At 39.3% G+C, this 24,854-nt stretch overlaps 1 protein-coding gene across 4 annotated transcripts in view; it reads right to left on the reverse strand.

The window, feature by feature from the left end:
- The window catches only part of CERS6 (ceramide synthase 6), a 322,884-nt gene that overhangs the window by 44,764 nt on the left and 253,266 nt on the right, over nucleotides 1-24,854 (reverse strand). For 3 of the 4 annotated variants that reach the window (XM_073807612.1, XM_019922828.3, XM_073807613.1), the window contains 2 exons: nucleotides 10,161-10,289; nucleotides 6,903-7,009 (listed from right to left, as the gene is read on the reverse strand). In XM_073807612.1, coding sequence (XP_073663713.1) covers nucleotides 6,903-7,009; nucleotides 10,161-10,289 — 236 coding nt within the window. Of the gene's footprint in view, nucleotides 1-3,327; nucleotides 4,013-6,902; nucleotides 7,010-10,160; nucleotides 10,290-24,854 lie in introns of those variants that run through there. The other variant, XM_073807614.1, reaches the window with a different exon arrangement.

Here is a 24,854-nt window from a genome sequence, read left to right on the forward strand (position 1 = left end):
AATGCAAATCAAAACTACCATGAGGTATCACCTCACACCTGTCAGAATAGTCATCATCAAAACATCTACAAACAATAAATGCTGGAGAGGGTGTGGAGAAAAGGGAACCCTCTTGCACTGTTGGTGGGAATGTAAATTGACACAGCCACTATGCAGAACAGTATGGAGTTTCCTTAAAAAACTAAAAATAGAACTACCATATGACCCAGCAATCCCACTACTGGGCATATACCCTGAGAAAACCATAATTCAGAAAGAGACATGTACCACAATGTTCACTGCAGCACTATTTACAATAGCCAGGACATGGGAGCAACTTAAGTGTCCAGCGACAGATGAATGGATAAAAAAGATGTGGCACATATATACAATGGAATATTACTCAGCCATCAAAAGAAACGAAATTGAGTTATTTGTAGTGAGGTGGATGGACATAGAGACTGTCCATCAGACAGACAGAGTGAAGTAAGTCAGAAAGAGAAAAACAAATACTGTATGCTAACACATATGTAATGGAATCTAAAAAAGAAAAAGACAGAGTGAAGTAAGTCAGAAAGAGAAAAACAAATACTGTATCTAAAAAAGAAAAAAAGGTTCTGATGGACCTATGGGCAGGACAGGAATAAAGATGCAGTGTAGAGAATGGACTTGAAGACACGGGGAGGTGGAAGGGGAATCTGGGACAAAGTGAGAGAGTGGCATGGACGTATATACACTACCAAACGTAAAATAGATAGCTAGTGGGAAGCAGCCGCATAGCACAGGGAGATCAGCTCGGTGCTTTGTGACCACCTAGAGGGGTGGAAAAGGGAGGGCGGGAGGGAGGGAGATGCAAGAGGGAAGAGATATGGGAACATATGTATACGTATAACTGATTCACTTTGTTATAAAGCAGAAATTAACACACCATTGTAAAGCAATTATACTCCAATAAAGATGTTGAAAAAAAGAACTAGCCTAACATATACTTGCATTTTGTGAAATTCTGTGACATTCTGTGAACAATAATGGTTACTTCTGCTGGCTCAGGATAGGAACAGTCACTTAGGATTTGAGGGACTAAGTCAACCCAGCTCATGTCCATTATTACATGCTCTGAGAACAGAAGTGACTAAAACAAGATACTTTGCCTCTCATAATTGGAGAGAGCATTTAAGAATTTTATTTCAAAAGTATCTATGCTTATGGTTCCTTAATCTAGACTACTTGGAGGTTTTAAAATGCAATAAAAATTTCTGACCACTTGGCCATAATGGAAATTTCCATCTCTAACAGTAATATAACACCTTTTTACAAAATGCTTAATAGTTATAAAGTACTTTATAGTTCTAGAACACTGCTACAAACAATAGTTTATTTGATCCTTAACATTTCCTGGTAAGGTAGATGGAACAATTACTACCATTCTTCTGTGATGAGTCCACAGATGCAGAGAAGCTACACAGCTGGTTTCCTGACATGCAGTGAGGAGAAGAACCGTGACTCAAAGCAAGCAGTCTCTCTACTGACTGCACCGTGCCCCTTCCCTTTCAGGATCTTTGTGGATTTGCCTCTTTCGATACCAGATGCTAATGTATGGCTGAAAAATGATGATGCTTACAATGCAGTGTCTTGGTTGGGACAGAATAATAGGGACAGTGATTTAAAAATGACTCTTTTTTTATGTAGCAACTACCGGAAATGTGCCTCATCAACAGCTTTATGGCCTAATTCTTAAATAATATAGTACACTGTATTGTAGGAGGACAATTAAAATTTAGTAAGTACCTGATAAATTGAACTGATGTCAGGAGACCAGAGTCCAGAGAGACTAGGTAAATCATTGACTAAATGAATTGGCTTTCTCTGTACAATAGGAGAAAAACTGCACCTACCTACTTCACAATGAGTTAAGGAGCTCAACTAAGAAAACAGATGTGAGACAATTTAGGATTAAATAGTACCTAATTCACTCAACAAATAGTTACTGAGTAGCCACTGGGAGCTAAGCACTGTGATAGATGCTATAATGGGATTAAGCACAAACTACCCTACGCCAATGGAAACCAAAGCTTCATAAAATATGGAAAGCTGTTAGGAACTTCAGGGATCACAGACAAACGGAGTTGAGGAAAGGCAGGTGCAGATCAACGAACACGGTAACAGCTTACAACGATGGATAGGCTTACTCTCAAAAAGGAGCAAATCATTCACTGTCCAGTTACAACGTAAAGGCTAAAATACATAGACTTTTGAGTAGATGCAGTAACGTGAACCACATACCTGATTTCAAGGATTTAGTATGCAGCAAAAGAACGAAATATCTCAATTTTTAATCCTGATTACATGTTCAAATCATATGATTTTGGATATACCGAGTTAAATAAAACGTTATTTAAACAGATGTCACCTGTTTCTTTTTACTTTTTAATGTGGCTACTAGAAAATTTTAAATGACTAAGAAGCCTGACTTATCATATTTCTTTTGGATAGTGTTGTTCTAGAAGACGTATTACGGCCAAAAGAAAAGTCCGGGCAGTGTATGGTTCTGAAAAGGCTAATCATGGTGTATGATGACTTTGTGAGGCGTGGACCAAAGATACAAGAGAGAATGAGTCAAGTGTCATCAAACACACAAATCACAAAAATTCTGATGGCTTACGTGGGAACACAACTGTAGTCAGGAGGAACCTGCAAGGTATTGCTGGTGATTCCAAAGCAAATGGGTTGAAAACTAAAAGAAGCGAGGGCACAGGAATCATTTTATTTCTCCTTCCAGCTGAAGCGCAAATATTTGAGGGAGAAATAAGTCTATGAAATGCTTGTTAGAACTGAAGTCCAGTGTACCTCCAGCACCTTCCCTCCAGCAGTGAGTGACTATTTTACACACATATACTCTCCCTAGAACAATGCTTCATTCAGCTGACAGAGCTCCTCGGTACGTGCAACCAAACTAGTTAATACTGACAATCCACTTACATTATTTACTTCCAATAAATGTTCAGAAAATAATTGATAGTCTCTACGCCCCACACAATCATCAACCAGAATACTGAAAGGACCCGTAGGGATTCAACTGCAAGTGCCCCACGGGAGGCCCATGTCTCATTGAAGTCTCAACACCCAGCCCAGTACTGGTTACACAGTAAGTGCCCAATAAATATTCATTAAATACATAAAAAGTGGTAGTATATTAGAAGGTAAAAGTCCACACCTAGACAATACGGAAAAGGCAGAAACCAGAAATTTTAGACTGGTAAGCCTACTGCTGCAGATGGATCATCAAACAGATGGGGGTGAGCACTTAGAAATGAGGAGCCAGGAGCCAGAAAAGGCCTCCTAAAACCAAGTCACCCAGAGGGGCCGTTATTCTTTATTCACCCCACCTCCACTTGTGCAGAAAATGACTTAAGTAACAGAGTAAATCTTCATGTTCACAAGACCTTTGACAAAATCTCTTATTACACCTTTTAAAAATATGGAGAAATAGCAGGTATAATGACACAGCAGTTCTAAGATGGTAATGAGTAGAAAAATCATAAAGACAGACTGGTGGTTGAGAGATTGAGGTCAGCTTAAAGAAACAGTGTACCAGGAGTCCCTCTGGGTCAACGTTCTTCTTCAGTGAGTTGGGAGAAACATGAAAGGCATATTTGCAAGTACCATAAAAGTAGCAGGGATAAGTGTGACACTGGATGTGGTTCAGAAGACCCTAATTGGGCTAGAATATCTGAAAACAGCATGATGAAATCTAACAGGAATAAATGTAGGTGGTATGATTAGGTATACAAATGAATCATAATTAGAAATAAAAATACATAAAAATGAAATAAATGTAGGATGAGGGCAATTTGGTCTGGCAGCAGCTCAGCTATTTATCAGATCGCCACCAGTGCGAGGTGAAAGCTCCTTAGACAATGTCAATGCAAAGGCAAGCTGTATCAGAAGAAATGCAGTTCCGAATACAGCTTTTTGTTAGTGGTCTTATATTTTCTATCAGCCAGTCCACATTTGGAACGTCGTGACAAGGATTCTGAGGAACAAAGGAGAACAAGCAGGAATAACTGAAGGGATTAGAGATGCTTTCTGAAGAGAAGGCCTACAGATGATATATTAGAAAACTTCACGTTCTTAAAAGTTTTCAATCAGAAGTGGTAGCGTACACTTTGTCTGTTTTCCAGAAGGTACTTTTTTTTTTTTTTTTTGCGGTACGCGGGCCTCTCACTGTTGTGGCCTCTCCCATTGCGGAGCACAGACTCCGGACGCGCAGGCTCAGCGGCCATGGCTCACGGGCCTAGCCACTCCGCGGCATGTGGGATCTTCCCGGACCGGGGCACGAACCCATGTCCCCTGCATCAGCAGGTGGACTCTCAACCACTGCGCCACCAGGGAAGCCCCAGAAGGTACTTTTCTGAGAAGGGGAGGGAGTCACAGATCTTTTGAGAATCTGATAGAGCCACGGGCCCTGCCCCCCAGGAAAAAAATGTACACACATACGTTTTACAAACAGTTTCAGGGGGTTCTGAACCAGATTAAGAACTCCTAGCTTAGAAGTTATAAAGACCCAGGTTTCTGTTTCGTATTAAAAACTTATTTCTCGGGCTTCCCTGGTGGCGCAGTGGTTGAGCGTCCGCCTGCCGATGCAGGGGACACGGGTTCGTGCCCCGGTCCGGGAGGGTCCCACGTGCCGCGGAGCGGCTAGGCCCGTGAGCCATGGCCGCTGAGCCTGCGCGTCCGGAGGCTGTGCTCCGCGACGGGAGAGGCCACAACGGTGAGAGGCCCGCATACCAAAAAAAAAAAAAAAAAAAAAAAAAAAAAAATTTAAAAACTTATTTCTCCCTCGACCTCTAAAGCAATACTCCTAATCAGGAAATTGAGAGAATTCCTATCCTGGGCAGAGGTGTGGGAGAGCAGTTTGGAGCCAATAACCTATAGGGTCCCTCCCAATTCTAGTATTCCCTAATCTAAAAGGAACTTTTGAATAATTTCATAGGATTAAGACAAATATTTAAAACACTATTTGTTATTGTCATTCACCTTACTAGTTTAAATACTCTCTATGCCCATTACACTCCAGAAATAGAAACAGGATCAAAACAAAGGTCATCCAAGCACTAACATAATTTATGAGACATATCTGACAAGGATTTCATTCACTGGATGCACAACCACAATGGCAGCAGGTATACAGAAATTACTTCTTGTCTCCCAAACAATAAAACATTTCCCTCCACAAGTTGCTTTTTGAAAAACTTGGCTGCGCTAAGGGCCGTGGTAGCAGAAGCCCTCCAGCATTTGCAATATCAGCTCTTGTTGTGTATTTGGTTACGAGGATTTTTCTAAGCAGCTGGTTTATATCATCATCACAGGGCATACCCGTGAGTTATTCATTAGCAGCATTACGTAATTTCTATATTTTGAGTTTATGCTCTAGGTAACTCATTGCTGTCTAAACCTGAAGAGCTTTTGCACCTTAGCTAGAAAGGAGGAGAAGAGATACATCTCAACGTTAACTCCATCCTTACAGGGAAATAAGCAAATGAAAGTACTTGATAGTGATTCTTACTTCTTTAAAATTCAGGTTCTCTCAGAAATCCTAAGCAGGAAAAGTTTTCTATTATTCTTTTGAGATATTTTTCCTGGATTTTGCTTGACTTCCTTCTATTTAAATTCCTACCACTAGTTCTGCTAGTAATCTTGAAAGAGCTCCAATCCTGAAATAATTATAGATGCATTATATTCAAAATTACTTCAATGTTTGCTACCTACAATCATATAAAACTATAATGACATTTTATATATGCCTGTTGCCAATACACAGCACTGCTGCTGGGATACGATTTTCATAATAAGTAAGTATGAGAAAGAGCTGCCAGCCTCAAGGAGAAGGTGTGTGTGTGTGTGTGTGTGTGTGTGTGTGTGTGTGTGTGTGTGTGTGTGAGATTAATTTGTTTACGGAACCTCAGTGATAGATGTTACTCGCTTAAAAGCCCCAACTTTATTTTTGTAATTTCCTATTGGACTGAAAAGGCAGCCCTTCATTTCTCCACTTTCTCCAATTTCCGTTGCTGTCATTTCCCATTCAGATCAATTTCTCAAAATGGAAAGAAATCTGCCATCAATGGTAGACTTTAAGTGATATGGAGGGATCACTTTTTTCTAGAAGTAATAGCCTTCCATAAAAATTAATGACAGTGGACCTATTTTCTATAGAAAGGATTGTCAAATTCCATCCAAATCTGTCATTATCTTTTTCTTAGCTAATGACATCCAGACATTAAGGGGTCAGAGATCATTTTAAGGGTTACTTTTGAGTTATACTTTCCAGTTGCTTTAGTTATAAATGCAGCTGATGAGGAGAATTATACAGGACAGTGGTTCTCAAACTTTAATGTGTAGCAGAATCATCAGGAAGGCGTATCAAAATCCAGATTGCCAGGCCCCATCTCCAGAGTCTGCGATTCAGTAGGTCTGGGGTGGGTGGGGACCAATAGGTTGCATTTCTAACAAGTCCAGAGGTGACAGTTGCTGCTGCTGGGGGTCCAGGGACAACCTTTGGTGAACCCCTGGTACAGGATGATCCCTGATATCTAACTGACTGCAACACCATATTTCCTTTCTTAATTCAAACTTTCATGGCTAAGGTTTTTGAATCATACTCTACATTGGAGCCTAAAATGGCAGACAGCTTCCTGTGGCTTAAGAACCTACATAAGCCACATCCTTCTCTAACGATCCTGTGGAAAATATCCGTAAAGAATGCAACCCCCTTCTGGAAGAAGAAATCAAGCTGTTTCTTGAGTCCCTCCCTCGCTTTCTTTAAACTTCTTACTAAGTATCTGGAGTGAAATTCAACAGGAAAATGGTTCATAAAACCTATCTGGATGGGGCGCCTTTATTGGAAAGAAGACTGGCATACTCACCAGAGTGGAAATATACCCAGTCGTGTGGTGATAAAAACCATGGCAAACATAACAAACAGGAGATCACAAATTTTCTGAAACTTGGCGTAATTTGCCATTTTGGCAGCCTATGAAAGGAAGAAATGTGACAGATTAATTTAGTTAAATTGATAAATGAAAAGCTTCTTTCAATATGCATGAGTCTCCTTTAAGATATAACCTACCAGAGGCATAAAACTGCCTGCTACTTTGAAATGTCATGCATCATGTATCATATTTATAAATTACCCATAAGTCGAGTGAAATGTGATATTAACCATAAGTAGAACTACTGACTGTCAGAGATTTAATAAAATGTTCAGCAACCTGAAAAATTCAATTATATGGTTGATTTCAGGAAAACAGAAAAATATGAAATTCTTGCATTACAGATGATCTTAGCAAGCCAAAGACGCCAAAACAGGAATTTGGCATAAGAGGTCAAAACAGAAACTGCTACATAATCCTTTAAACTTTTAATGAGTCCCAAACACTAAGGTCACGAACTTTATAGAGAATATTGAGCCTTCCTGCATTTTTCTCCCCCTTTCTACTTAGAATGATAGGTTTTCCTTAAACAGGTATAAGGAGTGCTCTGGGGAGACAGTTTCCTGGCTTATCCTCACAAATTTAGAAATGAATGTGTCAAGATCACATTATTTCAGCGAATCCACTTGGGTATAATTTTCAAATTTACATGAATGGGTCATTTTCTAGATGAAAGTCACTCATGTTCAGAATGTCTGTGAGAAGTACACTAATAATTTATGGTAGTGATTTAAGGGACCACTTTTTATATTATAAATTAGTCGAAGGAAGAAATGCATCCCTTTCTCTACCATCTACTTTTAAAAAAAAAAATTTATTTATTTATTTGGCTGCACCGGGTCTTAGTTATGGCACTCGGGATCTGCCTGTGGGATCTTTAGGTGTGGCATGCGGGATCTAATTCCCTGCCCAGAGACTGAACTCGCGCCCCCTGCATTGGAAGCGTGGAGCCTCAACCGCTGGACCACCAGGGAAGTCCCTGCCATCTACTTTTTATAGATGATTCTAAGTAAGAACAGGTGACACTGAAAACATAATTGTCCTTGATTACTGCTTTTTACATTTCCACATATAATTCACAGTACCCACACACAGGGTTATAAATCGAAGAGGTCTTTTAAATTCATAACATTATTTTCTACTTCTTGTAAAGTTAAATTAGCTGAGTCAAACTTGAAAGGATTGTTGACAGTATCCACAGAAGCTGTAATTTAATAGCTTTAAGTAAAATAAAAAGCTACCAGAGAAATATATTCCTAAGGGGAAATATCTATTAACTGAGTGGAAGCCAGGATTATGAACTTTTAATTTCATGCATACTTTGGATGTGACACCACAACTTATACTAAGAAAGAAAAAAAGCATCTTCTGCCTCCTTCTGGCTACGTAAACCACGTAGCTTTCTTTTACATTCATTCACCAGTATTCAATAAAAAAAGCATTAAACATCCATTTTTCTGAAATGTCTAAGCCATAGATTCCACTTTGAAGAGTCAACATATCTCATTATTTGGATATTCTCAAGCATTATTTTATGATGTCAAAGAGAATCCAAATGATGAAGAACATTTGCTTTTAAGCCACATGACTGGGATTTCTGGATTATTTTTCTTTTCTAGATAAAAGTGGTGGATGATGATTCAACCCACATTTTCTGAATTATGGCTCTGCCAAGCACTATGCCATCCATTTCCCCAGACATTAGAGGTGGCAGATTATACAGGATTGACTTTAAAACTGTATATTGCTATATAAATTTCTACCTTCAAGCATACTTAGGATTTAACCACATGGTAACTGATTTTCAGGAAATTGCCTTTATACTAGTTTTATTTCTCCTTTAAAAAAATGTGCTGAGGGCTTCCCTGGTGGCGCAGTGTTTGGGAGTTCACCTGCTGATGCAGGGGACACGGGTTCGTGCCCCAGTCTGGGAAGATCCCACATGCCGTGGAGCGGCTGGGCCCGTGAGCCATGGCTGCTGAGCCTGTGCGTCCGGAGCCTGTGCTCCGCAACGGGAGAGGCCACAACAGTGAGAGGCCCGCGTACCGCAAAAAAGAAAGAAAAAAAAAATGTGCTGAATAGAATCTAGCTTGACTCACTTAAAAACCATAGCGCCAAACTATCATCTGACATATCCAACCCATTAGGACTACTTTTCTGTTTCATAACCTTATAGGGACCAGAGTCTTTAATGAAGTGCTGTATACACTTCAAACCTTGACTAATTGCCTTTATAGCAGATTCAATTTTATGGCCTGGAATTTCTGCTTATATTGGAATAACAAATAATTACTTGAGGGCATCTCTATTCTACATTCACAGTGATAGCACATGCTTCAAAGGGGCAGAACTGTGAGCCAACAGGAATAAAAAATAAACATACCGATTCTAAGATCCATTTCTACATGGAATTTGTACTCTGGTAAGTTCATTTTTGACCAGCTATATAAATTTCTTAGGACTAAAATGAAAAACACTATAGTTATATAACCTTATTGAGTATGTCTCTTCATGGAGGCCATGATTAAAAGTAAATACCGCATCAAAATTTTACTTGGGATTTTATCTTTTGAAATATGCTAGAAGCATTTTTCTTTTTCTTTTTTTTTGCTACTTTAGTAATTTTAAGTGATAATGGTTTAGAAACTTAATCAAAGTGCAACCAATATTTCCTCAGATATTCTTAATACTTACATGCACAGAAAACATAGTTTTTATATAAAATTTGTAATTCATATATACTTTCACTATAAAAATACTAGGATAATATATATATTATAATAAAAACTATGACTACTCATTAATTTCATCAGGATGTACTATTACTAACTAAACTGAGCTATATACGCTTCCCAGATAAATCAGTGTGAAACCTGTAACACTAGAAACAAAACCTATTCAAATAGTAATTTTCCTATTGTAAAACACTCATTTCTTAGGTGTGGAAGGGTTAAGGTTTTTATTATTCTATTAATAAAGAATGCTAACTTGGTGAACGTTTTTTGCACACCACTTTATATACTAAAGTCTCACTTTCACCAATTTAACCTACAAAGAAACACTCCACAGTTTCAAAGCAGTCATGTACTAACTTCTCCCAGCACCATCTATCAGACCCTAGAAAAACTGATGATCTGGAGGATATCCTGAATTCCAGATTTTGTCTTCTTACAGAAGAAAGAAAACTTTTACCTCTAGAAGAGCGTCGGCTGAATCATGGAGACAGAGGACTAGGGTCCCTACTCGGGCCATGTTGTTGACATATGAAAAGGTAATCAAAAAAATAGATACAAGATGATGCAGGAACATGACGCCAAAGTCCTGGGAAGGAGAAGACACAGGCATGTTAGTTAGGACTTCGCAGCAACGCAGCTTTTCCATTCATCTATTCAACCATTCATCCAATAATTTTAAGGCTCTCTATGGGCCCAGCACTGGGAACACTAATGTGAGTAAGAGATAGTTCTACACTTTTGAGAGTTTACTGAGTCCTGGGAGAGAAACACAGGACACCAGTGACTGTGGAAAATGTGATCAACACCAGGACTAAGGCCAAATCATAAAGCGTGTTTTGTAAGAAGCCAAGGAATTTGAAGCTATGGGAGAAACTGCCATAGGATTTGGTGAATGAAAAATATTGCCTGCCATATCAGTAAACAAAGGATGTTGTAGCCATCAAGCCATCACATTACAGCCTCCCCTAGAGTGAGCCCTGGGAAAACTCAGGATGGAAACAGGATGCCCCCCATCTAGCAGTCAGCTGCTGCAGCCACCCCTGACAGTGCACCCTGAGGAGACTCAGGATGAGAAAGCACAGGATACTGGCCCCAGATAGCTGAGGTGCATATCGAAGGAACGATTCCAGGGAGCCCAGACTCTTGCATCTTCCCATATACAGAAAAGAGCTAAATTCCTTAACTTGAGGTATCTGGTTTTCTTTCATTAACAGTAATCTTTTGATGTTCCGACTACCTGGTGTTTGTTGCAAAAAACCCTATATATTCTGGCTCCCCCTTTGTCTCTTCGGAGCAATCTCTCAGAGTGATTGGAGATGCTCTGTCCCCAGCTTAAGGACTCAGTTTTGTCCGTCATTTATTTGACGATGTGAGAATTATGTTTTATTATATAATTCTCAACTTTTAGGTTGTGCCTTTTTTTTCAGTCAACAGGTTTTAAGCAAAGGAAGGTATTACTTGGATTTGTGCTTTAGGAAAATCTTTTGGGTAGCAGTGCAGGTCCAACTAGACCACTTCTCTGACTATGAGTGGATGGAGATATGGCATCCTTCTCCTGGAATATGCCCAATGAGATGTTAAAATAAGAATCATAATATGTTGGCCTTTCTGATGGGTCCTACACAAACAAGCTCTCAATTTTAACCATTATCCATCTACAGTCATTAGAAAAAAATAATTGGCAAAAGTAATGGTAAGCTGGCCATCCTCATTTTGGTCAACTTCAAGGGAGCTGCTTCTTGGCCCATGTGAAAATATCATCTTTCTCTGGTACTGATGTATCTTCTGGCCACCTGGTTTATTGTAACATGGAATTTCTGTTGCTTAGAAATGGTGTCTCTCTTACTGATATTTTTACTCTTATTTAATCTGAATTTCTCCCAGAGTAAACTTGAACTTCTCTGGGGCTTAAATGCCAGGACTAGCCCTAATGATGATCTACTTGAAACCATGGAGAAAGAGGACTACTCTCTTATGGGCCATTCATGTAGAGATAAATTAGCCAAAATGAGACGCATATTTTGCAACTGAGGGAGAGAGAAAAAGAGAGCCAGTGTGTGCACACATACATATGCTGTTGATGTCAAACAGTTTGGGGTCTGAAAGGTCAACTATGATGACTTTAAAATGGTTTTAAAACATTTAAACAATATTTTTTGTTTAGATCCTGAAAGTAACTAATGATAATCTGACTCAACTTACCAGTTTTACCTACTTCTCTTGATTTTCTCTGATGCTTTTGTAGTGTCTAGGATTTTCCTAAAGCATTAGAGTTGAACAATACCAAAATGCCTAAGGCATACGAGAAAAATTGCTTTGATAACGTTTCCCACGGGAAGATGAAATCTCTTCACTACAGGCTGTTATCAGAAATGTATCACCTGGCATAGAGTGATCTACCAGACAATAGCTACTTCAAAACAATGGATCAATTAAAGTGGAGCTAACCTATCAACTGATATTTTATACTGTTTCATAAACATAATTAAATAAAAACACAGAGTGCTAATTCAACAGTTCACTGAGTTTATATTCGCCCATGCTGAATTCACAGATTTTAAAGTCTAACTAGCTGAGTACCTAACTTTCCACATTTCTCATTGTTTAGCCCTAAATGATTGCTCTTGATTCACTGAAAGAGAAGAGGTTTTCTCGATTTAATTTTAAAATGAATAAACATAAACTGATTAAAACACGTATGGAGGATTAGGGTCATTTTATAATTCAGTTTCCTAACATGTATCTGATATATATGTCAATAAATAAGACAATGCCCTTGGCAATATAGCAAGGCTGTCCTAAAAACAAAAGCCTTATTTTTCAGACAAAGTTTGCTTTGTGAAGATGATTTTTGCATATAAATCCCCTGGTCCTAGAAAACATTTATGACTGAGGGGCTCAAAGCTATGCTCATTGCAGAAGACCAATTTTCATTATACTGTCATATCTGTATGAACATGAAAAGCATGAATAATGGATTTTGTCTTTTACACTTCTGCTTCAGAAAGCATTATACACAATGAAATACCTTTAATAAAATCCCTGCAATCATTATTTTTTGTTACTCTCATTCCCTCACCCTGACACATTTTTTTGAATAGGCAGTGAATCTGGTCCAAATAACAGTTTTTAAATGAATTGTCAATTTACACTTTATCAGTGCATGGTGGGAAATGCCCATCCTCATGTTTGTTACTGCTGAAAGTGACTGGGTACAGGCAAGTGGCAGGAAACTTAGCATTTTAGGCTGAGAATATTTCCTTCCATTTTCAGTAGCATCAGTTAGGTAGAGATTGTGATTTCTTGTTGGCCCTCATATTGAAGACAGATCCCAAAGTCCTTAGACAAAATTGACAACTGGCCTGGCTACCTGCATCAGTGGTCCCCAACCTCCTGTCATTCTCCATATGGTTTCTGGATACATTCATAGCTCTAGTCAAGGGGTCCTTCTACATTCCCTTCCTGATATTTACCCTGACCCCAGCCCCTCATTCCAGTGGCTTCTCCTACGTTAATTATCAGAGACAAGGGGAAAAAATAGATATGGACTTGACTCAAGCACGATTAGAATAAGCCTAAAATGAAAAGATTCAAGGAAAAGCCATTCATTTTAATACCAGAAGTTGGTAAGAAAACGCTGTTTTTTCCTTATTATATTTCTGAATGACATTTAGCGAACCCAGAACAGAGTCTCAGTCTGTTCTGTGTAGCTTTCACATCAGAAACTCGTAGGTGCAAGTAAACCTGTAGCTACTTGGGCTCCATCCCCGACTCTTAGAATGAGAATCGAATGAGAATCGGCATCCTTAACTCAGTTCTCCAGGGGAATTCTCTGCACAATAAAAGATCGGCATCAAAGGGCCAGAGAGGTCACCCTCTCATTAAGACATAAGTCTGATGTTCTATGTGATGCAACTCCATTTGCAATGGTCAGGCTGAAAGAGGCTTTGAGGAAAGCACCAGGCTTTTCAGGAAGCACCAGAAATTCACCTTGATATACATATTTTTATGAGAGCAAAATTAACTCTATTCTCATTTTTAAACAACTCACTACAAATAAGAAACTTGTTCTCTAAATTCTCATTTGCTGGATAAAGTATTAACAATTTTATGCAGTTTCTTTTGGGAATAATCTTTGTAACAATAAAGAAAAGCACTGGTGAACCTTCTCAAAAAGAAGTAAGAAGACGAAGGTTTTAAGTGATGGCTGATTTAGATGCTCACGTATGGTGAAAAATATGACATACCACTATGCAAGACAAAGAAAAGACTTCTTTCTTGAATGCAAATGACATGTGCCAGCTTTCCCAAATTTAATAAATATCATAAATAAATATCATTAATAAACATACTCTAACTCATGAATAGAAATCAGGTAATACCAGGTCAACCATTTAACAGATTTTCAAACTCTCTATGGAACAGAGGGACAGAAACATAATTTGAAACTGATTTCATTTTATGGCAACTATAGCAGTAATAGAAATCTCTCATTTCTGTGTGTTTTGTTTTTTTAAAACAACAGTTTTCTTATTTGAGTCTTCAAGGTACAAAGAAATTAGTAGGACTTTTAACAGAGTAACATGCTCTTTTTTTCTAGAGATTCAATAACACTCTCCCTATTTCTTCCCTGGCGATTGTGCAACCCGGCGGTAAAACTCAGAATGATGGGGAGCAATGTGGCTGTGCAGGAAGTGTACTTCAAGCCTGTAACTTGGAAACGTGCAGGGGAGAGTGTCCACTCAGGTTCCCCCTCCACTCACGGAGATGGGGAGAACTTCAGATAAAACTTACGTGTGACAAGAATCATCGTAGTTAAATACTTTTCCCATTGAGGGAATATGAAAATATAATAGATTTTCAACCTCTGGCTATGGATAGCTAAAGTCCTGACTAAGAGTATGTATATATATATATATATATATATATATATATATATTCCTCTTAAAAAGCAAAGAAACAAACGACTACAAAACTGTCCAGGTTGTAAAGACAATGACTGCAATGAAAGTATACTCAGAGTGATTTATAAAAATCAGTTGATTCTGATTTGCCCCATATTAGGCAACTTGAAAATTATACCTTTCTCTTACCAGTGCACGATGCAAGGAGTTCATATAATGTATGTAAATGTAAATGTCAACCTTTGGGTATCTGGAATCTCCCACATTTACTTGGTTATATTTTTAGCTGGCCTTGAGTTTTGGCTCACTCTAAAGAGAACCAGTTAAATGTGCCATTTAAAGAAAGGTATTTCAAATAACAAGTTCTTCAAAAATTGTAACTAAAGTTCGCTCTCATTCTCATGTATAGCCTATGCACTCTGGTGTAAATATTTATGGGAAAATCTGGAAATGGATGAAAAATTGTGATTTATTTGGGAAACGTTTAATTATAAAGTAGAGGAGTCCTGGCAGGAATGATTCAATTATCTCATCTCTAAAAGCAGTCCATGAACAAAACCTCATTCACACAAAATCTAAAGTCAAATTTATTTTTACACTTTTTTCCCCCAATAGACTAGATTTTCCACCTTTGGGCCTAAATATATACAGATTTAGGTCCTTGAGGGAGATACCTGTCTCCTACAAATATAATTCTAAAAATAGTAAGTGCTAAGAAATTAATTGGTTAAAGACTTTAAACTTGCTACTGTTACTATCAAAATGTTTTAAAAATATATACTGATAGGCTTCCCTGGTGGCGCAGTGGTTGAGAGTCTGCCTGCCGATGCAGGGGACACGGGTTTGTGCCCCGGTCCGGGAAGATCCCACATGCCGCGGAGCGGCTGGGCCCGTAAGCCATGGCCGCTGAGCCTGCGTGTCCGGAGCCTGTGCTCCGCAACGGGAGAGGCCACAACAGTGAGAGGCCCGTGTACCGCAAAAAAAAAAAAAAAGAAAATAAATTAATTAATTAATTAAAAAAATATATATATATATACTGATGTGATGTGAATATCTCTACTAGCCATTCTCAAAGCTGACATCCTCACTGTTCACCAAATTTGTGTGTACAGGTGACTCAACTTTAGAGCAGAGAAAGACACACTATGGCCCCCAGGCCAAATCTGGCCCTCATTTGTTTTTGTAAATAACGTTTTATTAGAACACAGACACATCCATTTGTTTAATTATTGTTTATGGCAGTGTGCTTGCTACAGTGGTAGAGTTAAGTGGTTGCAACAGAGACTATACAGCCTCCAAGTTTAAAATATTTACTAGCAGGCCCTTTACAGAAAAGTTTGATGAGCCCTGCCTTAGAGCCACATCAAAAGGCATAACATGGGAAACTCAGCCATGTAATTTGAGATGTGGCAATTGCATAGGCTCAAGGCTGGCTTCATCACATTTTCTTTAGATACAGAATATGTAAGAGGTTTAATTTTCATAGCTCTTCAGAAGTAACCCATTATTACTTTCAAAATTCAGATAAATCATTAAAATAAAAAGAGTTTTGGCAGGTATCTCCATCAAAATTCTCATGATAAACTATAACTACAACTTCAAGATCATTTTAAAATCGAGGAGCTTCTTCAGAAAAAGCTTGAGCTTTTGTAACAACAAGAGCTGCCTGTCCGGATGCAATATATTACTCTCTCTACTGCTACATGTGCCATTACTTCAGAGCTTCTGGGAACATACATAAATGAAATAAAGTACTTCTGCGTAAGCAGTGTTTACCCAATCTTTCTCCTGTGTAACATTTGTGGCACATTTTAACATCAAGAAGTCATATAATCTCATCTACTATGAATTATTTAGCTGATATTTAATCTTTAATTGATTTTATTACTGTGGAAAAAGATGCAATAAAATTTTATTTGCACAATAGAACACAGTAAGACAGTGCCCCCAATACCCTCCACTGTGCCTGGCCAGAGCTCAGAACTTAATTTACAACTCCCTGGAGTCCTCCTCCCTGCTTTCCTTTCCTCTTCCCATTGAAAGTACACTCTCCAAATGCACTCTGCTTTCAAATGATGTAGCTATTTTCCTTAATTATACACACGTCTTTTTTCTCATTGAATCTTTGTATTGAGATGTTCTCCATAACTACAAGTCTTGCCAAATTACAAGCTCCAGAAGTTGCAGGCCGTTATATACATCATCTGGGCTTATATACATCATCTGGGCTCTGTTTAAACTACTCTTGGGGCTTCCCTGGTGGTGCAGTGGTTAAGAATCCGCGTGCCAGGACTTCCCTGGTGGCGCAGTGGTTGAGAGTCCGCCTGCCGATGCAGGGGACACAGGTTTGTGCCCCGGTCCGGGAGGATCCCACATGCCTCGGAGCGACTGGGCCCGTGAGCCATGGTCGATGAGCCTGCGCGTCCGGAGCCTGTGCTCCGCAACGGGAGAGGCCACAACAGTGAGAGGCCCGTGTACCGCAAAAAAAAAAAAAAAAAAAAAAAGAATCCGCGTGCCAATGCAGGGGACACGGGTTTGAGCCCTGGTCCGGAAAGATTCCACATGCCGGGGAGCAACTAAGCCCATGCTCCATAACTACTGAGCCTGTGCTCTAGAGCCCGAGAGCCACAACTACTGAGCCTGCACGCCTAGAGCCTGTGCTCCGCAACAAGAGAAGCCACTGCAACGAGAAGCCCGCGCAACGCAAAAGAGTAGCCCCCGCTCGCTGAAACTAGAGAAAGCCCGCGTGCACCAACGAAGACCCAACGCAGACAAAAATAAATAAATATTTAAACTAAATAAATAAATAACTACTCTTGGCCCAGCCACACTACTTTGTACAGCTTTTAATGCCAGAAGGGTCACTTCTGAGACATTTAAAATATACTCAACATAACAGTCTTAAGTGATATGCAGGTTAACAAACTTTACTCTTTTTTTTCAGGAGGAAAAAGGCAAGGGCAACACTTAATATCAAGTAAACCCATTCAGGTTGAAAACGTCCAGAATGATCAGTAGGGGGCAGACTGTGTTCAACTAAAATCAGGACGGAAAAGCCATCAACCTCATATCTACTGTAACGCCCTTGGGGTCCCAAATGACAATACGCCATCAAGGTCTCAACTTGGTGCTTTAGATGGAAGATGGAAGAAGTCTCCTTTAGGTCAGCCAGGTTGGGATTATGTTGTAAGTTGTCAGGAGGGGTGACGGGAAACTCTTATTATTGTCATCAGTCTTCGCTTCTAATCCCTCTTCCTTCAGCAGCCTGAGCTCCCCAACTCCCTTCACAGACAGAACTCTACGTGCAGAACTCACTTGCCAACTTTCTTGCCCCCATGCAGGCCTCTGGCCCTTCAGGGTTTTTTTGTCTTTGTTTCTGTTTTCCTGGATGGAATTCTTGTGTATTCTCTTCTTTTCTCCAAGCCCCACTCCAACTTGATTACCTGGTGAACTTCTATCTACCCTGAGATTTGCCTACTAATTCTCAGGCTTCAGAGATTCTGACACTGAGATTTATTCTCAACAACCTCCACATAAGGTAAGTACTGTTCGAACGCCATTTATAAAGACACTGAGGCACAGAAAAGTGACGTAATTTTTTCAGAGTTACACAGTAAGGACAGGCCACAGGCAGGTCTGCATCCAGTTCTGTGTGACTCCAGAGCTCAGGCTCCGATCACTGTGGGCTGCTTCTCAGAAACACGCACAGAAGGAAAGACAACAATATGGAATGGGGCAGTAAAAGAGGACACTTTTTTCTTTTTTTTCACATCTTTATTGGAGTATAATTGCTTTACAATGGTGTGTTAGTTTCTGCTTTATAACAAAGTCAATCAGCTACAAATATACACATGTCCCCATATCTCCTCCCTCTTGCATCTCCCTCCCACCCTCCCTATCCCATCCCACTAGGTGGACACAAAGCACCGAGCTGATCTCCCTGTGCTATGTGGCTGCTTCCCACTAGCTATCTATTTTACATTTGGTAGTGTATATATGTCCATGCCCCTCTCTCGCTTTCTGACCTACTTCACTCTGAATGACAGCCTCTAGGTCCATCCACCTCACTACTAATAACTCAATTTCGTTCCTTTTTATGGCTGAGTAATATTCTATTATATATATGTGCCACATCTTCTTTATCTATTCATCTGTCAGTGGACACTTAGGTTGCTTCCATGTCCTGGCTATTGTAAATAGAGCTGCAATGAACATTGTGGTACATGACTCTTTTTGAATTATGGTTTTCTCAGGGAATAGGCCCAGTAGTGGGATTGCTGGGTCGTATGGTAGTTCTATTTTTAGTTTTTTAAGGAAGCTCCATACTGTTCCCCATAGTGGCCGTATCAATTTACATTCCCACCAACAGTGCAAGAGGGTTCCCTTTTCTCCACACCCTCTCCAGAATTTACTGTCTGTAGATATTTTGATGATGGCCATTCTGACAGGTGTGAGGTGATACCTCATTGTAGTTTTGATTTGCATTTCTCTAATGATTAATGATGTTGAGCACCCTTTCATGTGCTTGTTGGCAATCTGTATATCTTCTCTGGAGAAATGTCTATTTAGGTCTTTTGCCTATTTTTGGACTGGGTTGTTTCTTTTTTTGCATATTAAGCTGCATGAGCTGCTTGTAAATTTTGGAGATTAATCCTTTGCCAGTTGCTTCGTTTGCAAATATTTTCTCCCACTCTGAGGGTTGTCTTTTTGTCTTATGGTTTCCTTTGCTGTGCAAAAACTTTTAAGTTTCATTAGGCCCCATTTATTTATTATTCTTTTTTTTCCATTTCTCTAGGAGGTGGGTCAAAAAGGATCTTGCTGTGATTTATGTCATGGAGTGTTCTGCCTACGTTTTCCTCTAAGAGATTTATAGTGTCTGGCCTTACATTTAGGGCTTTAATCCATTTTGAGTTTACTTTTGTATATGGTGTTAGGGAGTGTTCTAATTTCATTCTTTTACATGGAGCTGTCCAGTTTTCCCAGCACTGCTTATTGAAGAGGCTGTCTTTTCTCCACTGTATATTCCTGCCTCCTTTATCAAAGATAAGGTGACCATATTTGCATGGGTTTACCTCTGGGCTTTCTATCCTGTTCCCTTGATCTATATTCCTGTTTTTGTGCCAGTATCATACTGTCTTAATTACTGTAGCTTTGTAGTAAAGTCTGAAGTCCAGGAGCCTGATTCCTCCAGCTCCGTTTTTCTTTGTTAAGATTGCTTTGGCTATTCGGGGTCTTTTGTGTTTCCATACAAATTGTGAAATTTTTTGTTCTAGTTCTGTGAAAAATGCCATTGGTAATTTGATAGGGATTGCACTTAATCTGCAGATTGCTTTGGGTAGTAGAGTCATTTTCATAATGTTGATTCTTCCAATCCAAGAACATGGTATATCTCTCCATCTGTTTGTATTATCTTTAATTTCTTTCATCAGTGTACTATAGTTTTCTGTATACAAGTCTTTTGTCTCCTTCGGTAGGTTTATTCCTAGGTATTTTAACCTTTTTGTTGCAATGGTAAATGGGAGTGTTTATCTAATTTCTCTTTCAGATTTTTCATCATTAGTGTATAGGAATGCAAGAGATTTCTGTGCATTAATTTTGTATCCTGCTACTTTACCAAATTCATTGATTAGCTCTAGTAGTTTTCTGGTAGCATCTTTAGGATTCTCTATGTATACCATCATGTCATTTGCAAACAGTGACAGTTTTACTTCTTCTTTTCTGATTTGGATTCCATTTATTTCTTTTTCTTCTCTGATTGCCGTGGCTGTATCTTCCAAAACTATGTTGAATAATAGTGGTGAGAGTGGGCAACCTTGTCTTGTTCCTGATCTTAGTGGAAATGGTTTCAGTTTTTCATTATTGAGAAAGATACTGGCTGTGGGTTTGTCATATATGGCCTTTATTACGTTGAGATGAGTTCCCCCTATGCCTGCTTTCTGCAGTTTTTATCATAAATGGGTGTTGAATTTTGTCGAAAGGTTTTTCTGCATCTATTGATCATATGGTTTTTATCCTTCAAATTGTTAATGTGGTGTACCACATTGGTTGATTTGCATATATTGAAGAATCCCTGCATTCCTGGAATAAACCCCACTTGATCATGTTGTATGATCCTTTTAATGTGCTGTTGGATTCTGTTTGCTAGTATTTTGTTGAGGATTTTTGCATCAGTGTTCATCAGTGATATTGGCCTGTAGTTTTCTTTTTTTGTGACATCTTTGTCTGGTTTTGGTACCAGGGTGATGGTGGCCTTGTAGAATGAGTTTGGGAGTGTTCCTCCCTCTGCTATATTTTGGAAGAGTTTGAGAAGGATACGGGTTAGCTCTTCTCTAAATGTTTGATAAAATTCGTCTGTGAAGCCATCTGGTTCTGGGCTTTTGTTTTTTGGAAGATTTTTAATCACAGTTTCAATTTCAGTGCTTGTGATTGGTCTGTCTATGTTTTCTATTTCTTCCTGTTTCAGTCTCGGAAGGTTGTGCTTTTCTAAGAATTTGTCCATTACTTCCAGGTTTTCCATTTTATCAGCATACAGTTGCCTGTAGTAATCTCTCATGATCCTTTGTATTTCTGCAGTGTCAGTTGTTACTTCTCCTTTTTCATTTCTAATTCTGTTGATTTGAATCTTTTCCCTTTTTTTCTTGATGAGTCTGGCTAATGGCTTATCAATTTTGTTTATCTTCTCAGAGAGCCAGTTTTTAGTTTATTGACCTTTACTATTGTTTCCTTCATTTTGTTTTCATTTATTTCTGATCTGATCTTTATGATTTCTTTCCTTCTGATAACTGTGGGTTTTTTTGGTTCTTCTTTCTCTAATTGCTTTAGGTGTAAGGTTAGGTTGTTTATTTGAGATGTTTCTTGTTTCTTGAGGTAGGATTGTATTGCTATAAACTTCCCTTAGAACTGCGTTTGCTTCATCCCATAGGTTTTGGGTCATCGTGTTTTCATTGTCATTTGTTTCTAGGTATTTTGTGATTCCCTCTTTGATTTCTTCAGTGATCTCTTGGTTATTTAGTAGTGTATTCTTTAGCCTCCATGTGTTTGTATTCTTAACAGTTTTTTTCCTGTAACTGATACCTAGTCTTATAGCATTGTGGCTAGAAAAGATACTTGATATGATTTCAATTTTGTTAAATTTACCAAGGCTTGATTTGTGACCCAAGAGATGATCTATCCTGGAGACTGTTCCATGAGCACTTGAGAAGAAAGTGTAATCTGCTGTTTTTGGATGGAATGTCCTATAAATATCGATTAAGTCCATCTTGTTTAATGTATCATTTAAAGTTCGTGTTTCCTTATTTACTTTCATATTGGATGATCTGTCCATTGGTGAAAGTAGGGTGTTAAAGTCCCCTACTATGATTCTGTTACTGTCCATTTCCCTTATTATAGCTATTAGTGTTTGCCTTATGTATTGAGGTGCTCCTATGTTGGGTGCATAAATATTTACAATTGTCATATCTTCTTCTTAGATTGATCCCTTGATCACTATGTAGTGTCCTTCTTTGTCTCTTGTAATAGTCCTTATTTTAAAGCCTATTTTGTCTCATGTGAGAATTGTTATTCCAACTTTCTTTTGATTTCCATTTGTATGGAGTATTTTTTCCATCCCTCACTTTCAGTCTGTATGTGTCCCTAGGTCTGAAGTGGGTCTCTTGTAGGCAGCATATATACGGGTCTTGTTTTTGTATCCATTCAGCCAGTCTATGTCTTTTGGTGGGAGCATTTAATCCATTTACATTTAAGGTAATTATCGATATGTATGTTCCTATTACCATTTTCTTAATTGTTCTGGGGTTGTTATTGTAGGTCTTCTCATTCTCTTGTGTTTCCTGCCTAGAGAAGTTCCTTTAGCATTTGTTTTAAAGCTGGTTCGGTGGTGCTGAATTCTCTTAGCTTTTGTTTGTCTGCAAAGGTTTTAATTTCTCCGTCAAATCTAAATGAGATCCTTGCTGGGTAGAGTAATCTTGGTTGTAGGTTTTTCCCTTTCATCACTATAAATATGTCCTGCCACTCCCTTCTGGCTTGCAGAGTTTCTGCTGAAAGATCAGCTGTCAACCTTATGGGGACTCCCTTGTATGTTATGTTGTTTTTCCCTTGCTGCTTTTAATATTTTTTCTTTGTATTTAATTTTTGATAATTTGATTAATATGTGTCTTGGCGTGTTTCTCCTTGGATTTATCCTGTATGGGACTCTCTGTGCTTCCTGGATGTGATTGACTATCTCCTTTTCCATATTAGGGAAGTTTTCAACTATAATCTCTTCAAATATTTTCTCAGCCCCTTTCCTTTTCTCTTCTTCTTCTGGGACCCCTATAATTTGAATGTTGGTGTGTTTAATGTTGTCCCAGTGGTCTCTGAGATTGTCTTCAATTGTTTTCATTCTTTTTTCTTTATTCTGATCTGTGGCAGTTATTTCCACTATTTTATCTTCCAGGTCACTTATCCGTGCTTCTCCCTCAGTTATTCTGCTATTGATTCCTTCTAGAGAATTTTTAATTTCATTTATTGTGTTGTTCATCATTGTTTGTTTGCTCTTTAGTCCTTCTAGATCCTTGTTAAACGTTTCTTGTATTTTCGCCATTCTATTTCCAAGATTTCGGATCATCTTTACTGTCATTACTCTGAATTCTTTTTCAGGTAGACTGCCTATTTCTCCTTCATTTGTTTGGTCTGGTGGGTTTTTACCTTGCTCCTTCATCTACTGTGTACTTCTCTACCTTCTCATTTTGCTTAACTTACTGTGTTTGGGGTCTCCTTTTCGCAGGCTGCAGGTTCATAGTCACATTGTTTTTGGTGTCTGCCCCCAGTGGGTAAGGTTGGTTCAGTGGGTTGTGTAGGCTTCCTGGTGGAGGGGATTGGTGCCTGTGTTCTGGTGGATGAGGCTGGATGTTGTCTTTCTGGTGGCAAGACCATATGCAGTGGTGTGTTTTGGGGTGTCTGTAAACTTATTATGATTTTAGGCAGCCTCTCTGCTAATGGGTGGGGTTGTGTTCCTGTCTTGCTAGTTGTTTGGCATGGTGTGTCCAGCACTGAAGCTTGCTGGTCGTTGAGTGGAGTTGGGTCTTTGTGTTGAGATGGAGATCTCTTGGAGAGCTCTTGCTGATTGATATTACAAGGGGCTGGGAGGTCTCTGGTGGACCAATGTCCTGAACTTGGCTCTCCCACCTCAGAGGCTCAGGCCTGACACCCGGCCAGAACACCAAGACCCTGGCAGCCACATGGCTCAGAAGAAAAGGGAGAAAAGAAGAAAAAATGAAAGAAAGAAAAAAATAATAAAATAAAAAAAATTGTTAAAATAATTTAATAAAAGAGAGCAACCAAGCCAATAAACAAAGCCACCAATGATAACAAGCACTAAAAACTATACTAAAAAAATAAAAGGACAGACAGAACCCTAGGAAAAATGGTAAAAGCAAAGTTATACAGACAAAATCACACAAAAGCATACACACTCACAAAAAGGAAAAAGAAAAAAAAATATATATATATATTTTAAAAAAGGAAGAGAGCAACCAAATCAATAAACAAATGTACCAATGATAATAAGCTCTAAATACTAAACTAAGATAAACATAAAACTACAAACAAATTAGATGCAGGAAGCAAACCCCAAGTCTACAGTTGCTCCCGAAGTCCACTGCCTCAATTTTGGGATGATTCGTTGTCTATTCAGGTATTCCACAGGTGCAGGGTACATCAAGTTGATTGTGGAGATTTAATCTGCTGCTCCTGAGGCTGCTAGGAGAGATTCCCTTTCTCTTCTTTGTTCACACATCTCCTGGGGTTCAGCTTTGGATTTGGCCCCGCCTCTGTGTGTAGGTTGCCTGAGGGTGTCTGTTCTTCACTCAGACAGGACCGGGTTAAAGGAACAGCTGATTAGGTGGCTCTGGCTCACACAGGCTGGGGGGAGGGAGGGGTACGGAATGTGGGGTGAGCCTGCGGCAGCAGAGGCCGGCATGACATTGCAACAGCCTGAGGCGCGCCATGTGTTCTCCCGGGATCCGTGTCCGTGGATCTCGGGACCCTGGCAGTGGCGGGCTGGACAGGCTCCCTGGAAGGGGGTGTGGATAGTGACCTGTGCTCGTACACAGGCTTCTTGGTGGCTGCAGCAGCAGCCTTAGCGTCTCATGCCCATCTCTGGTGTCCACGCTGATAGCCACGGCTCACACCCGTCTCTGGAGCTCGTTTAGGCGATGCTCTGAATCCCCTCTCCTCGCACACCCTGAAACAATGGTCTCTTGCCTCTT

Source organism: Tursiops truncatus, chromosome 7, assembly GCF_011762595.2.
Source record: "Tursiops truncatus isolate mTurTru1 chromosome 7, mTurTru1.mat.Y, whole genome shotgun sequence".
Lineage (NCBI taxonomy): Eukaryota > Metazoa > Chordata > Mammalia > Artiodactyla > Delphinidae > Tursiops > Tursiops truncatus.